This window comes from Coregonus lavaretus (genome assembly GCF_964263955.1).
Source record: "Coregonus lavaretus genome assembly, chromosome: 19".
NCBI classification, from domain to species: domain Eukaryota; kingdom Metazoa; phylum Chordata; class Actinopteri; order Salmoniformes; family Salmonidae; genus Coregonus; species Coregonus lavaretus.
The window spans coordinates 40,695,119-40,711,636 of record NC_140006.1 but is presented as its reverse complement, the minus strand read 5'-3'; the positions used below and the strand labels follow the sequence as shown (position 1 = coordinate 40,711,636).

The 16,518-nt window shown below is 46.4% G+C and overlaps 1 protein-coding gene and 1 long non-coding RNA gene across 3 annotated transcripts in view; one reads left to right on the top strand and one right to left on the bottom strand.

Annotated features, from left to right (window-relative positions):
- The window catches only part of LOC311146476 (protein shisa-like-2A), a gene marked incomplete at both ends in the record, with an annotated part of 38,485 nt that extends 36,140 nt beyond the window's left edge, over nucleotides 1–2,345 (top strand). Inside the window, one exon of the mRNA XM_084182982.1 lies at nucleotides 2,152–2,345. Coding sequence (XP_084039108.1) covers nucleotides 2,152–2,345 — 194 coding nt within the window. The remainder of the gene's footprint in view (nucleotides 1–2,151) is intronic.
- The window catches only part of LOC311146880, a 46,927-nt gene extending 30,916 nt beyond the window's left edge, over nucleotides 1–16,011 (bottom strand). For both annotated transcript variants that reach the window (XR_014614722.1, XR_014614723.1), the window contains exon 1: nucleotides 15,751–16,011. This is a non-coding gene — a long non-coding RNA (uncharacterized lncRNA). The remainder of the gene's footprint in view (nucleotides 1–15,750) is intronic.
- Nucleotides 16,012–16,518: the final 507 nt, after the last annotated feature.

Sequence of the window (16,518 nt, the reverse complement as noted above, 5' to 3'; positions counted from 1 at the left end):
ATATAATACAGTATAATACAATACAGTACAGTAATACAGTTCACACTCAAAAAGATTAGCCTACTGGAGCTTGTTAAACAATTTTTACCTAAAAAGATATTGCTACATCTATGGGCTTTTTTATTTTTCTGTCGTGCGTAATGTGAGGTTGCCTATATCATAGGCTACAGTGAGGGAAAAAAGTATTTGATCCCCTGCTGATTTTGTACGTTTGCCCACTGACAAAGACATGATCAGTCTATAATTTTAATGGTAGGTTTCTTTGAACAGTGAGAGACAGAATAACAACAAAAGAATCCATGTCAAAAATGTTATAAATGTATTTGCATTTTAATGAGGGAAATAAGTATTTGACCCCCTCTCAATCAGAAAGATTTCTGGTTCCCATGTGTATTTTATACAGGTAACGAGCTGAGATTAGGAGCACACTCTTAAAGGGAGTGCTCCTAATCTCAGCTTGTTACCTGTATAAAAGACACCTGTCCACAGAAGCAATCAATCAATCAGATTCCAAACTCTCCACCATGGCCAAGACCAAAGAGCTCTCCAAGGATGTCAGGGACAAGATTGTAGACCTACACAAGGCTGGAATGGGCTACAAGACCATTGCCAAGCAGCTTGGTGAGAAGGTGACAACAGTTGGTGCGATTATTCGCAAATGGAAGAAACACAAAATAACTGTCAATCTCCCTCTGCCTGGGGCTCCATGCAAGATCTCAGCTCGTGGAGTTGCAATGATCATGAGAACGGTGAGGAATCAGCCCAGAACTACACAGGAGGATCTTGTCAATGATCTCAAGGCAGCTGGGACCATAGCCACCAAGAAAACAATTGGTAACACACTATGCCGTGAAGGACTGAAATCCTGCAGCGCCCGCAAGGTCCCTCTGCTCAAGAAAGCATATATACAGGCCCGTCTGAAGTTTGCCAATGAACATCTGAATGATTCAGAGGAGAACTGGGCGAAAGTGTTGTGGTCAGATGAGACCAAAATCGAGCTCTTTGGCATCAACTCAACTCGCCGTGTTTGGAGGAGGAGGAATGCTGCCTATGACCCCAAGAACACCATCCCCACCGTCAAACATGGAGGTGGAAACATTATGCTTTGGGGGTGTTTTTCTGCTAAGGGGACAGGACAACTTCACCGCATCAAAGGGACGATGGACGGGGCCATGTACCGTCAAATCTTGGGTGAGACCCTCCTTCCCTCAGCCAGGGCATTGAAAATGGGTAGTGGATGGGTATTCCAGCATGACAATGACCCAAAACACACGGCCAAGGCAACAAAGGAGTGGCTCAAGAAGAAGCACATTAAGGTCCTGGAGTGGCCTAGCCAGTCTCCAGACCTTAATCCCATAGAACATCTGTGGAGGGAGCTGAAGGTTCGAGTTGCCAAATGTCAGCCTCGAAACCTTAATAACTTGGAGAAGATCTGCAAAGAGGAGTGGGACAAAATCCCTCCTGAGATGTGTGCAAACCTGGTGGCCAACTACAAGAAACGTCTGACCTCTGTGATTGCCAACAAGGGTTTTGCCACCAAGTACTAAGTCATGTTTTGCAGAGGGGTCAAATACTTATTTCCCTCATTAAAATGCAAATACATTTATAACATTTTTGACATGCGTTTTTCTGGATTATTTTGTTGTTATTCTGTCTCTCACTGTTCAAATAAACCTACCATTAAAATTATAGACTGATCATGTCTTTGTCAGTGGGCAAACGTACAAAATCAGCAGGGGATCAAATACTTTTTTCCCTCACTGTATGTACTGGATAACTGCACAATCATTTGGGCTTGGGCTCATCAAATGTGGTTAATGTAGGGCTCATAAAATGTATTTAATGCAGGGCTCATAAAATGTCTTTAATGTATGGATTATCAGGCTCAGGTAGCATCAGACTTGAATTTTAATGCTGATCTAAGCTCTAATCAAATTCTGCATTTTTTTATATGCTTTATATGCTTTAGAATGACACTTCTGGTTTGGGTGGGAAATACCGGGTTACCCAGGAGAAAAGTGATTTATTCGTGAGATGGAACATTTGTAAAATACTGGGAAAATATTAAACACTAGTGTGTGTGTGTGTGCTTCACTGCGTGTCTGCCTGCTTTTTGTGCATGTGCAATCGTGTGTGTGTGTGTAATTCCAGGAGTGGATCCCAATCCCAGTGAGGGACCTAGCAGTCACTCCGGCGCGCCGCCTCCCAGTGGTCCCCAGGGCTTAAGGAAGCACTTCCTCAGCCGGAAGCTGGACTGTGACAACCAGCCTCCCGACCCTGAGAGACTGTTCCAGAAGTGTTTCATGGCCACCGTCACAACTGTCAACATGGAGGGCCCTTCTTAGGAGCACTTGGAAGGACCCCTTATAAGGGGGCCAGATGTCCACTTGTTTTGGAATGAGTGTGTAAGAGGACCAATGAGTCACAAAAATGATAATTTTCACACATGACCAACACACTGTATATAAACATATGGAAGAGATGTACAATTGGAGGTGAGTGGTCAATGTGTGGTCAGTGATCGGTCACCATGGACAAATCTCTAACCTCTGTGACCATGGTCCTAACTAATGTGTACTCTATTTATTAAGTCATGAACTCTGTATTAGACTGTTGTGGTTTGGTCTGTGGATGAAAATGGATGAGTGTCTTCTTCATGAGGAAATAGACTGATTTTCATGCTAGCTGCATCTAAGGACATTCTACATGTCTCAGCCGAATCTTCAATCTGACTCTGAATCTGAAACTATTTGCTAATGGAACTGGTAGTTCATCTGTCATTTTGTTTTGAGAAATACATTTTCACAGCTGAGATTGTACAGTAATTATACTCCACAACCCTTTTGTGGGTAATTCAGCAAAAGCAGTGTAAAGTTTTAAACTTCATCAATATCTGCATCTAACACTTTTTGGTGTGATTTTTGGCCTTCTAACCGAACACTGTTTGTAATTGTGTTCTACAGTATGTCTAAAATTTTAATTTGGTTGCCCAGGAGATAAGTATATTTCACTTTAATATAATTGATTGACAAGTCATTTCTACATAAAATGGAATACATAGAATCAATACATAGAAAATCTTGGAAAGCTCCAAAGTTACCTTGAATTGCCCAAAGTTTCCCAAAATTGCCCAAACCTTGAATTGCGTTCAATGGTTAAAAAGCATCTTTATTTTAATAGAGATATTAAGACACTTGTGTTGGTGAAACAATGCATGTTGAATCTTCTGTGAACTGTCAGGCTGGGTTTTCCCAGTATTCAAAATTGTAAAAAAATAATAAGAATAATATATATATACACACAGTATATATATATATATATATATTAAGTACTCAAATTTGCATAGTTAAATGTGTCGCAGCTGTCAATGCTTTTTCCACCCTGAACATTTCAGAAATGTCATCATTTGACATACAAAAAAGATAAAAAATTACACTTCTGTCACGACTGCCTCCGAAGCTGCCTCCCCTCCTTGTTCGGGCAGGCTACGGCGTTCGTCGTCACTGGCCTTCTAGCCACTGCCGCTCCATATCTCATCATTCCATTTGTCTTGTCTTGTCAATTACACACACCTGGTTCATATTCCCCTCATTAGTACGTGTTTAAGTGTTCCCTCTGCCCCCCTTGTCCTTGTGGGTGATTGTTCATTGTGAGGATTAGTAGCTCAGTTGAGCTCAGTATTTTGTATTGCTGGGGTATTTTCCCCGTGTGCATGTTTGTTCCAGTGCGCCTGTTTTGCACACTGGACTGGTTACGCTGGATTACGGAATAAACTCTGTATACTGTGATTTACCCTCCTGCGCCTGACTCCTTCAAATCACGCATCACAGAATCACCCACCTGAAATGGAGTCAGCAGGAGAGGAGTGCATGCCTGGAGTCGTGGCACGGGTCCAGGAGCATTCAACAATGCTAGCCAGCTTGGGAGAAGCGATGGATCGTGTTCTCCAGGTCTTCCAACACCTGGAGAGGAGAGGACCCGATCTGTCGAGACCAGCTGGGCAACCGGATCCAGCCACCCAGAGGGACAGCTGCTCTCTGCCAGGGATTCCTCCTCCAACTGGAGCTCTACTTCTCCAGCATCAGGCCGGCCCCATCGGAGCAGGAGAAGGTGTCCGCCCTCGTTATCACCCGCCCGAAGGTCGAGAGGCGGCTGGTCCTTCACGCAACTGGTGGACCATCCGTTTGGACAACCTGCTGGCGGCCAGAGGACGTCCTGGAGGAGGTCTGCCCGTTCCAACCCCGGCCGACTCGAATCACGAGCTGATGGAGCTGGGTGGAGCCGTGATCTGAGAGAGCAGAGGACGACAGCGCCAGTGTCACTCAGGTGGCACGAAGGGACATTACACTGCACGATGTCGTTAGCGTTCTTTTGGGTCTGGAGGCGGATGGCAGGGCACTCTCGCATCACCCCAGGTATCGAACAGCCACACTTGTTCAGAGTCCTCTGCTGCGCACTGTACCCTACCCATCCACTTTCCTGATCACATTGTAGTTCCCCAGTGTAAGGCGCTAGTAGATTCAGGCGCAGCTGGGAACATTATGGACAGGGCATTCTCAAAAAGTCTAGGCATTTCACTGGTTCCCCCATCCATTCCACTCCCCATCAGAGCACTTGACAGTCGACCATTAGGGTCCGGGTTTGTTAGGGAAGATACCGCACCAATCACCATGGTTACCCATGAGACTCATTGCGAGCAAGTCACGTTTTCTATCATTGAGTCTCCTGCTTTCCCTGTAGTACTAGGTATCCCTTGGTTAGCACTCCACAACCCCACATTCTCATGGCCGCAGAGGGTTCTCACGGGTTGGTCGCGAGAGTGTCAGGGTAGGTGTCTCGGTGTTTCCGTTGGTGCAACCACGGTGGAAAGTCCAGACAGTACCTCCACCGTGCGCATTCCCCCCGAATACCTCGATTTGGCGCATGCGTTTTCCAAAACGCAGGCGACCAAGTTACCACCTCATCTGGTGGGGGATTGCGCGATAAACCTCCAGGTAGACACTGTGCCTCCCAGGAGTAATGTGTATCCTCTGTCACAGGCGGAAATGGAAGCTATGGAAACGTACGTCACTGAGTCCCTGTGCCAGGGGTTTATACGTCCCTCCACTTCACCCGCCTCCTCTAGTTTCTTTTTTGTGAAGAAGAAAGACGGCGGTCTGCGCCCTTGCATTGATTATCGATCACTGAACAAGGAGACGATACGATTTAGTTATCCTCTCTCCCTCATTCCTTCATTGATCGAGTAAATGCATGGGGCGCGCTTCTTCACCAAATTAGATCTCCGGAGTGCGTACAACCTGGTGCGTGACCGAGAGGGGGATGAGTGGAAGACAGCATTCAGCACAACCACGGGGCATTATGAATACCTAGTGATGCCCTACGGTTTGATGAATGCTCCATCCGTCTTCCAGTCCTTTGTGAACGAGGTGTTTCGAGACATGCTTGGTCGCGGTGTAGTGGCCTACATCGATGCCATTCTGGTGTATTCCACTACGCGCTCGGAGCATGTGTCCCAGGTTCGCAAAGTGCTGGCCCGACTGTTGGAAAATTACCTTTATGCCAAGGCAGAAAAGTGTTTGTTTTTCCAGCAGTCTGTCTCCTTCCTCGGATACCGCATTACTACCTCAGGTGTGGAGATGGAGGGAGATCGCATTTCAGCCGTGCGTAATTGGCAGACTCCAACCACGGTTAAGGAGGTGCAGCGCTTTATTGGCTTCGCCAACTACTATTGAAGGTTTATCCGGGGCTTTGGCAAGTTCGCAGCTCCCATTACATCTCTGTTGAAGGGTGGGCCGTCCCGGCTCCGCTGGTCTGCTGAGGCGGACAAGGCCTTCAGTAACCTGAAGGGTCTGTTCACCTCAGCCCCTGTACTGGCCCACCCCGATCCATCACTACCGTTCGTAGTGGAGGTGGATGCGTCCGAGATAGGGATAGGCGCTGTCCTATCCCAACGCTCGGGCACGCCACCCAACCTCCGCCCCTGTGCCTTCTTCTCTAAGAAGCTCAGTCGGCGGAGCAGAACTACGACATTGGTGATCGGGAGCTGTTGGCTGTTGTCCAAGCCCTGACCGTGTGGAGGCATTGGCTCGAAGGGGCGAAACACCCTTTCCTCATCTGGACGGACCACCGTAACCTGGAGTACATCCGGGCAGCGAGGAGGCTGAATCCTCGCCAGTCCAGGTGGGCGCTATTCTTCACCCGGTTTGACTTCACACTATCATACATCCCGGGTACGAAGAATGTGAAGGAAGACGCATTGTCACTGCTGTATGACACAGAGGAGAGGCCCAGAGACAACACCCCCATACTCCCGGCTTCCTGCATTGTGGCGCCGGTAGTATGGGCGATGGACGCAGATATAGAGCAGGCATTACGCACAGATCCATCTCCACCTCAGTGTCCAGCTGGGCTGCGGTACGTGCCTGCTCTTATCCGTGATCATCTGATCTACTGGGCACACACATCACCCTCCTCTGGTCACCCAGGTATCGGTCGTACAGTGCGCTGCCTGACCGGAAAGTACTGGTGGTCTACCTTGGCTAAGGACGTGAGGGTGTATGTCTCCTCCTGCTCGGTGTGCACCCAGCTAGGCACCTCCCAGCGGGTAAGTTACAACCTTTACCAATTCCACAACGACCATGGTCTCACCTAAGTGTTGATTTCCTGACTGATATTCCCCTCTCCCAAGGTAACACCACCATCCTGGTCGTTGTGGACCGCTTTTCAAAGGCCTGCCGCCTCCTTCCTCTGTCCCGGTCTCCCCACGGCCCTGCAAACTGCGGAGGCCCTGTTTACATACGTCTTCCGGCACTACGGGGTACCAGAGGATATAGTGTCTGACCGAGGTCCCCAGTTCACATCCAAAGTCTGGAAGGCGTTTATGGAACGTCTGGGGGTCTCGGTCAGCCTGACCTCTGGGTTCCACCCCGAGTCTAATGGGCAGGTGGAACGGGTAAATCAGGATGTGGGTAGGTTCCTGCAGTCCTACTGCCAGGACCGGCCGGGGGAGTGGTCGGTGTTCTTGCCATGGGCAGAATATGTCCAGAACTCTCTCTGCCACTCCTCTACTAACCTAACGCCATTCCAATGTGTTTTAGGTTACCAACCGGTTCTGGCACCGTGGCACCAGAGCCAGACCGAGGCTCCTGCGCTGCCCACGTTCACCTCCAACGCGCCGTGCGTCGTCAGAAGGCCAACGCTGACCGCCACCGCAGTGAGGCCCCGGTCTTCGTACCGGGGGATCGGGTCTGGCTCTCGAAGCTGAGCCCGCGGTTTGTGGGGCCGTTCAAAGTCCTGAGGAGAATCAACGAGGTCACCTATAGGTTATTACTTCCCCCTGATTACCGTATTAACCCCTCGTTTCATGTGTCTCTCCTCAGGCCGGTGGTGGCTGGTCCACTCCAGGAGTCTGAGGTGCGGGAGGTCCCTCCACCTCCTCTGGACATCGAGGGGGCCCCAGCGTACTCTGTCCGTTCCATCCTGGATTTGAGGCGTCGGGTGGAGGGCTTTCAGTACCTCGTGGAGTGGGAGGGGTATGGTCCGAAGGAACGGTGCTGGGTCCCGGTGAGGGATATCCTCGATCCCTCCCTGTTGCAGGATTTCCACCGTCGCCATCCGGCTCGCCCTGCTCCGCGTCCTCCTGGCCGTCCCCGAGGCCGGGGTCGGCGCGCTGCTGGAGCTGCGCGTCAAGGCGGGAATACTGTCACGACTTCCGCCGAGGCTGCCTCCCCTCCTTGTCCGGGCAGGTTTCGGCGTTCGTCGTAACCGGCTTACTAGCCACTGCCGCTCCATATATCATCATTCAATTTGTCTTGTCTTGTCAATTACACACACCTGGTTCATATCCCCTCATTAGTCTGTGTATAAGTGTTCCCTCTGCCCCCTTGTCCTTGTGGGTGATTGTTTTATGTGAAGATGAGTGTAGCTCGGTTGAGCTACCCGTACTTTGTATTGCCGGGGTTATTTCTCCCCGTGTGCCTGTATTGTGTTCCAGTGCGCCTGTATTACGCCCTGTGCTGTTGACGCTATCCAGCGTAATTGTGTCCTACGGAATAAACTCTGTATTCAGTGATTTACCCTCCTGCGCCTGACTCCTTCAAATTACACTCTCACACCCCCTTTGTAAAAAGGGCCAACTTCGTTATACAGAAATAACAACAAATATCTCTATGTAAGTAGAACAAGGGTTAAATGCCAGATCTCGCTGAACGGAACACATTTATTTCCACACATTTGAAAAACAGATGAGGGCCACACTGTCCAATTTCAGATCAAATATTAATTCAAGAGCATATACAGTTGAAGTCGAAAGTTTACATACATTTAAACTTAGTTTTTCACAATTCCTGACATTTAATCCTAGTAAAAATTATCTGTCTTAGGTCAGTTAGGATCACCACTTTATTTTAAGAATGGGATATAGAAATTAAAATACAGTGGGGAAAAAAAGTATTTAGTCAGCCACCAATTGTGCAAGTTCTCCCACTTAAAAAGATGAGAAAGGCCTGTAATTTTCATCATAGGTACACGTCAACTATGACAGACAAATTGAGAGATTTTTTTTTTGAACTTCTTCTTAAAGAAGAAGTTACAGGTCTGTGAGAGCCAGAAATCTTGCTTGTTTGTAGGTGACCAAATACTTATTTTCCACCATAATTTGCAAATAAATTCATTAAAAATCCTACAATGTGATTTTCTGGATTTTTTTTTCTCATTTTGTCTGTCATAGTTGACGTGTACCTACGATGAAAATTACAGGCCTCTCTCATCTTTTTAAGTGGGAGAACTTGCACAATTGGTGGCTGACTAAATATTTTTTTCAACGTCAACTATGACAGACAAAATGAGAATTTTTTTCTCCAGAAAATCACATTGTAGGATTTTTTATGAATTTATTTGCAAATTATGGTGGAAAATAAGTATTTGGTCAATAACAAAAGTTTCTCAATACTTTGTTATATACCCTTTGTTGGCAATGACACAGGTCAAACGTTTTCTGTAAGTCTTCACAAGGTTTTCACACACTGTTGCTGGTGTTTTGGCCCATTCCTCCATGCAGATCTCCTCTAGAGCAGTGATGTTTTGGGGCTGTCGCTGGGCAACACGGACTATCAACTCCCTCCAAAGATTTTCTATGGGGTTGAGATCTGGAGACTGACTAGGCCACTCCAGGACCTTGAAATGCTTCTTACGAAGCCACTCCTTCGTTGCCCGGGCGGTGTGTTTGGGATCATTGTCATGCTGAAAGACCCAGCCACGTTTCATCTTCAATGCCCTTGCTGATGGAAGGAGGTTTTCACTCAAAATCTCACGATACATGGCCCCATTCATTCTTTCCTTTACATGGATCAGTCGTCCTGGTCCCTTTGCAGAAAAACAGCCCCAAAGCATGATGTTTCCACCCCCATGCTTCACAGTAGGTATGGTGTTCTTGGATGCAACTCAGCATTCTTTGTCCTCCAAACACGACGAGTTGAGTTTTTACCAAAAAGTTATATTTTGGTTTCATCTGACCATATGACATTCTCCCAATCCTCTTCTGGATCATCCAAATGCACTCTAGCAAACTTCAGACGGGCCTGGACATGTACTGGCTTAAGCAGGGGGACACGTCTGGCACTGCAGGATTTGAGTCCCTGGCGGCGTAGTGTGTTACTGATGGTAGGCTTTGTTACTTTGGTCCCAGCTCTCTGCAGGTCATTCACTAGGTCCCCCCGTGTGGTTCTGGGATTTTTGCTCACCGTTCTTGTGATCATTTTGACCCCACGGGGTGAGATCTTGCGTGGAGCCCCAGATCGAGGGAGATTATCAGTGGTCTTGTATGTCTTCCATTTCCTAATAATTGCTCCCACAGTTGATTTCTTCAAACCAAGCTGCTTACCTATTGCAGATTCAGTCTTCCCAGCCTGGTGCAGGTCTACAATTTTGTTTCTGGTGTCCTTTGACAGCTCTTTGGTCTTGGCCATAGTGGAGTTTGGAGTGTGACTGTTTGAGGTTGTGGACAGGACAGGGAGTTCACACACGTCACCACAAGCCCACATTACCCTCAAAGTAATGGCCTTGCTGAAAAATCTGTGCAGATTGCTAAATCACTCATGGACAAAGCAAAAGCAGACAAGAGAGACCCCTACCTCAGTCTCCTTGAATACCGCAACACTCCAGTTGACAACTTCAAATCACCAGCCCAGCTGTTGATGAGCCGCAGACTTCGCTCAAACCTTCCCAGCACCAACCAGCAGCTGTCATCAGCTACAAGGAAATGCATGCAAAACGTGCACAGAGACAACAACACCAAAAGCGATACTACGACAGGTCAGCTAGACCACTGCCACCACTGAACGACGGAGAGTCAGTTAGAATCCAGGAGCATGGCTACTGGAAGCCAGCAGTCGTCATCCAACCAGCTGACACTGAACGTTCATATCACGTTCGCACCGCAGAAGGAGCGGTGTACCGCCGCAATCGTCGTCACCTACTGAACACAAAAGAACAACACACTGACGAGATGAACTGTTCCCCTGAAAGAGAACGGGGTGGACTAAACACAGACACAACACAACATACACCATACTTATATAAAATATGTAGAACATCTTTCTTTTTTTTAAAGAAGGGGGATGTAAAATTGTAATTGGATGCATTCTACCTTCGTATCATACTGCGCTATGATTGGTTAAGACCACCCAGGTGGTGAAGTCATCTTCAAGATGATCATGGCCGAGACACATGAACATGCCAGTTATAGCTAGTTAATAAAGAGCTACGTTTAGAAAGATCCTGTCAAGCTGCATTTGATTATTTTGTACAAAGCATTCAAAACAAGACAGTCTACACCTGTTGTATTCGGCGCATGTGACAAATACAATTAGATTAGATTTGATTCAACCAATGTGTGCCCAGTGGGAAGGTACTAATTGCGCGGAAGGGTGATTTCCATGTTCCTCGTCCCCCACCCCCGCTCTTTTACATACTTACTCATTATGACAGATACTTTAACAAGACACTAAGTGCTTTGGACCCCTTGCACGCTCAATGTTTCAGCCTTGACACGAGACAGGATGTTTTCTCCTCTCTTATCTACCCACGTGTACCCACGTGCACCATTAGACAGGGGTAGAAAATAGCACATGTGGTTTACTGGTTGGAAAAAGCTTGGAAAATATATTTGAAAAGGTACTTGGTAATTATCATGGTTTGTTCAAGTGTCTCAATTTGAATTAACCTCCTGCATTGCTGATAATGTGTTGAGCACCATTTCTTCAACGTGTCTCATCTGAAATGTAAAGCAGTTTTTAATTTCCATACTTTTCATCATCCAATGATCCTAATCAGGTCTGTTTTTGTCTTTTCCATACATATGGAGTAAGACATTAGTCGAGTAGCAATTGTTGAGTAGAAAGAAGAAAATGTCCCGATAGTTATGGAACTTAGTCTTACGAGTGTTTAAACAATGCATCGTCCCTACAACGGCCGAAGACGTAACATGCGTTTCCCAAAACACCACGAAGAAAAAACTTTTGCAAAGTGCATTGTTGGAGCATGTGTCAATACTGATAGGATAGAAAGAGAGGCAGCGCTGTTCTCAGATCTGCTTTCTCCATTCAAATCTTACCTTAACATTATAATTATTTCAGAAAACTGACAACAGATCAGCTCCTATTACCACCTATAGCTGCAAATATTGAGGCGGCTTATTACAATGCTTACCCTCTAACTGTAAGTCGCTCTGGATAAGAGCGTCTGCTAAATGATTAAAATGTAAAATGTAAATTTGGCACATCATTGCTGCCCGGTTCTAAAACGAATGCACTTTTTCGAATGCAAACTCCTCCCACCGGGGTAACCTGGGCCAGATAATCGAATCCCCTCATTGGGCCATAAAAAGGGCTCTTTCTTGACACCTAGGTGTAATACCACATGACCCAGCAGGACTAGAAAAGCACTGCTCCCCTCTCTCTCACTCTCTTAGCTTCTGGACCTTCTGCTCTGTTCACAGCAGCTTAAGCTTAAGAACCTCCATCTTCAGCAGGCCGACCACAGTCTTAGTTAACTGGTGAACTGAGAAGTTATGGAAAGTACCTTTTTCGGCTATAAGTACACAGGGGGGAACGTACCTGCTTCAATACAACAGTTGTGAAGAAGAACCCAGTCACAGTCTCAGAAGTAGACATAAGACCTTAAGAAGTTAGCGTAGCCTGAACGGTACAAGAAGCTAACCTTCTTCAAGGAAAGAAGGAGAAGACCATCGGAGCACAGCATACGCAACCCGAAGAAGGAGCACCACAAGGAGCCCAGACTCAGTGAGAAGAACAAGCTGAAGGGATCAGCTCAGAACCAGTGGACATACGGCCACCCCTCTCCTTTGTTCTCGTTCCATGCAGCCCAATAGAACAAACAGGCCACTCACAGAATGAGTGTAACATTCCTTCAATGTTTCGATATTCTCTACTTCTTGTCCGTCACTCCGTTCCCTACCTCTTTTCTCTGATCATTTTCATTATGTTGGTAAATATTTTGACTAGTGTAATTAAATGTTGATTGTGTAGAAAAATGGTTTGTCTTTATTATTCTGGTACAAGGTGAGCTCCAATCAAACCTTCAAATAAACCAATTCACTACTATTATTACTACGTTTGTCTTATGGTGTTATTATTAAGATAACTCATAAGTCAGGTCTGCTTAGAAGAGCATTTTGTACAATATTGGAGTGCTGCCTCATTTGAATAATGTAATAGTATTAAGTGTACACACTACTCTAGACAGACAAAGGCTGTGTCAGTCTTAGTTCATTGGCTGTCTTTGGACACCTCTCTAACCTATCTCTGTGGACACCTCTCTAACCTATCTCTGTGGACACCTCTCTAACCTGTCTCTGTGGACACCTCTCTAACCTATCTCTGTGGACACCTCTCTAACCTGTCTCTGTGGACACCTCTCTAACCTATCTCTGTGGACACCTCTCTAACCTGTCTCTGTGGACACCTCTCTAACCTATCTCTGTGGACACCTCTCTAACCTATCTCTGTGGACACCTCTCTAACCTATCTCTGTGGACACCTCCAACCCTGCTAAAACTAAGGGCTGCCAGAACAAAACAGGCATTTTTAACAGTTTAGCGATTATAGTGAGGACTTAGTGTGACAGGGGGAGTCATTAGAGCAACATATTTAGAGAGAGGATGTCTAATTCTGTCTATTGCTGTCAGCACCATTTCGCGAGCTTGGAATGATAAGATTCTACTGTATCTTCATTTTTGTCCAAACTGAGTTATTGGCATAGCCTTGTTCTTTAGAATGTTCTCTATCTGTCCTATATAATATTCTAAACAGAGAGAAAGAACATCTTAACAAACCCTTCACACTGGGGCTGGAGCATTGTGTTCCAACCGTTTCACACTATTCAAGAAACCCTGTTGCCAGACGACGGGACAGAGAGGAAGGAGTTTCATGGAAACAGTGTGGAGGAAATAGAAGCTTTAGAAGCCCTCATGCTAGAAAAGGTTGGGAACCGCTGCTGTAGAAGAGTTGCAAATATGATCTGTAAGATGGTTCCATGTTTAAAACATGACATTTGCGAGCAGTATAACGGTGTGTGTGTGTGTGTGTGTGTGTGTGTGTGTGTGTGTGTGTGTGTGTGTGTGTGTGTGTGTGTGTGTGTGTGTGTGTGTGTGTGTATGTGTGTGAACCACCGCATTTAACCATGGCAAGGTGACTGGGAATATGGCAGAATACAAACAGTGTAGCTACTCACTCCACAAGGCAATTAAACAGGCAAAACATCAGTATAGAGACAAAGTGGAGTCACAATTCAACGGCTCAGACACGAGGGTCTACAGACAATCACGGACTACAAAAGGAAAACCAGTCACGTCGCCGACACCGACCTCTTGCTTCCGGACAAGCTAAACACCTTCTTCACCCGATTTGAGGATAACACAGTGCCACCGACAGGCCCACTACCAAGGACTGTGGGCTCTCCTTCTCCGTGGCCGACGTGAGTAAGACATTTAAGCTGTTAACCACCGCAAACAGCCCAGACGGCATCCCAAGCCAGAGCATGCGCAGACCAGCTGGCTGGAGTGTTTACGGACATATTCAATCTCTCCCTATCCCAGTCTGCTGTCCCCACATGTTTCAAGATGGCCACCATTGTTCCTGTACCCAAGAAAGCAAAGGTAACTGAACTAAATGACTATCGCCCCGTAGCACTCACTTCTGTCATCATGAAGTCCTTTGAGAGACTAGTCAAGGATCATATCACCTCTACCTTACCTGTCACCCTAGACCCACTTCAATTTGCTTACCGCCCCAATAGATCCACAGACGATGCAATTGCCATCACACTGCACACTGCCCTATCCCATCTGGACAAGAGGAATACCTATGGAAGAATGCTGTTCATTGACTATAGCTCAGCATTCAACACCATAGTACCTTCCAAGCTCATCATTAAGCTCGAGGCCCTGGGTCTCAACCCCGCCCTGTGCAATTTGGTCCTGGACTTCCTGACCGGCCGCCCCCAGGTGGTGAAGGTAGGAAACAACACCTCCACTTCGCTGATCCTCAACACTGGGGTCCCACAAGGGTGCATGCTCAGCCTCCTCCTGTACTCCCTGTTCACCCATGACTGCGTGGCCAAGCACATCTCCAACTCAATCAAGTTTGCAGACAACACAACAGTAGTAGGCTTGATTACCAACAATGACGAGACCGCCTACAGGGAGGAGGTGAGGGCTCTGGGAGTTTTGTGCCAGGAAAATAACCTCTCACTCAACGTCAACAAAACAAAGGAGATGATCGTGGAATGAGAAAAAGGAACATGAATTGAGAGAAAGAAGACGTGGAAGCATGTAGAACAAGCATGTAGAACAAGCATGTGGAACAAGCATGTGGAACAAGAATGTAGAACAAGCATGTGGAACAAGCATGTGGAACAAGCATGTAGAACAAGCATGTAGAACAAGCATGTGGAAAAGCATGTGGAACAAGCATTTAGAACAAGCATGTGGAACAAGCATGTAGAACAAGCATGTGGAACAAGCATGTATAACAAGCATGTAGAACAAGCATGTGGAAAAAGCATGTAGAACAAGCATGTATAACAAGCATGTAGAACAAGCATGTGGAACAAGCATGTGGAACAAGCATGTAGAACAAGCATGTAGAACCGAAAAGCAGACTTTTCTCTTGACATAGTGAGTCTCTTTCATCCTAGGAAAACAACTTCAAAATATTGTTGCCGAAAGTAAGGGATGGAATGAGTGGATATTGAAGTGATTATATTCTTAGGTTTGTTAGAAAGAATTTGACACATCCTTGCCAGTGTGACAGCCATGTCTAAACTACCTTTCATACAAAAATGCATTCATTATTTTATGTTCAGAGTCAGCATGAAAGGTGGAAATAGACAGAGACTTACAGCGAGAGAGAGAGAGAGAGAGAGAGAGAGAGAGAGAGAGAGAGTGAGAGAGAGAGAGAGAGAGAGAGAATGGGAGAGAGAGAGAGAGAGAGAGAGAGAGAGAGAGAGAGAGAGAGAGAGAGAGAGAGAGAGAGAGAGAGAGAGAGTGGGAGGGGTGGATAGGAGAAGAAGAGAGCATGGCGCTTGTAACGCCAGGGTAGTGGGTTCGATCCCCGGGGACCACCCATACGTAGAAATGTATGCACACATGACTGTAAGTTGCTTTGGATAAAAGCGTCTGCTAAATGGCATATTATATTATATTATATTATAGAAAGTCTGTGTGATACTCACTGTCTGTCACGGTTTCGGCCGAGGCGGCTCCTTCTCCTCGTTCGGGCAGGCTTCGGCGGTCGTCGTCTCCGGAGTACTAGCTGCCACCGTTCGATGTTTCATGTTTGATTGGTTTTGCCTGTTTGTTACACCTGTTCATTGTTAAGTGTTCATTAGGCACCCTATTTAGTTCTCTTGTGTTTGGTTAGGTGTTGTGTGTAATTGTTCTATGTCACGTGTAGATGTTGGTCTGCTGTTCTATGCTCTCTGTATTTCGTTTTGTGTGAGAGAGTCCTGCACGTTGTGCGTTTGTACTTTGGACTGTTCCAGTGTACGCTTGTTTCGCCTGGGGCCTGTTGCCGTGTTGGCATGTACTGTCGGACTTCACTAAAGACATTTGTTTTTTGAATCTCTGTGTCCTGCGTGTGATTCCACGTTCCCTCTACCCTCAACCCTGACACTGTCCTGCGTTCCTGAATTCTTGACTCTATTCCATTTTGAGATAACAGAGTCAAATACAATATTTGTAAATCTACACTGAACAAAAATATAAACGCAACATGTAAAGTGTTGCTCCCATATTTCATGAGCTGAAATAAAATATCCCAGAAATTTTCCAGATGCACAAAAAGCTTATTTAGCTCAGATTTTGTGCACACATGTATTTCCATCCCTGTTAGTGAGCATTTCTCCTTTGCCAGTATATTCCATCCTGACAGGTGTGGCATATCAAGAAGCTGATTAAACAGCATGATCATTACACAGGTGCACCTTGTGCTGGGGACAATA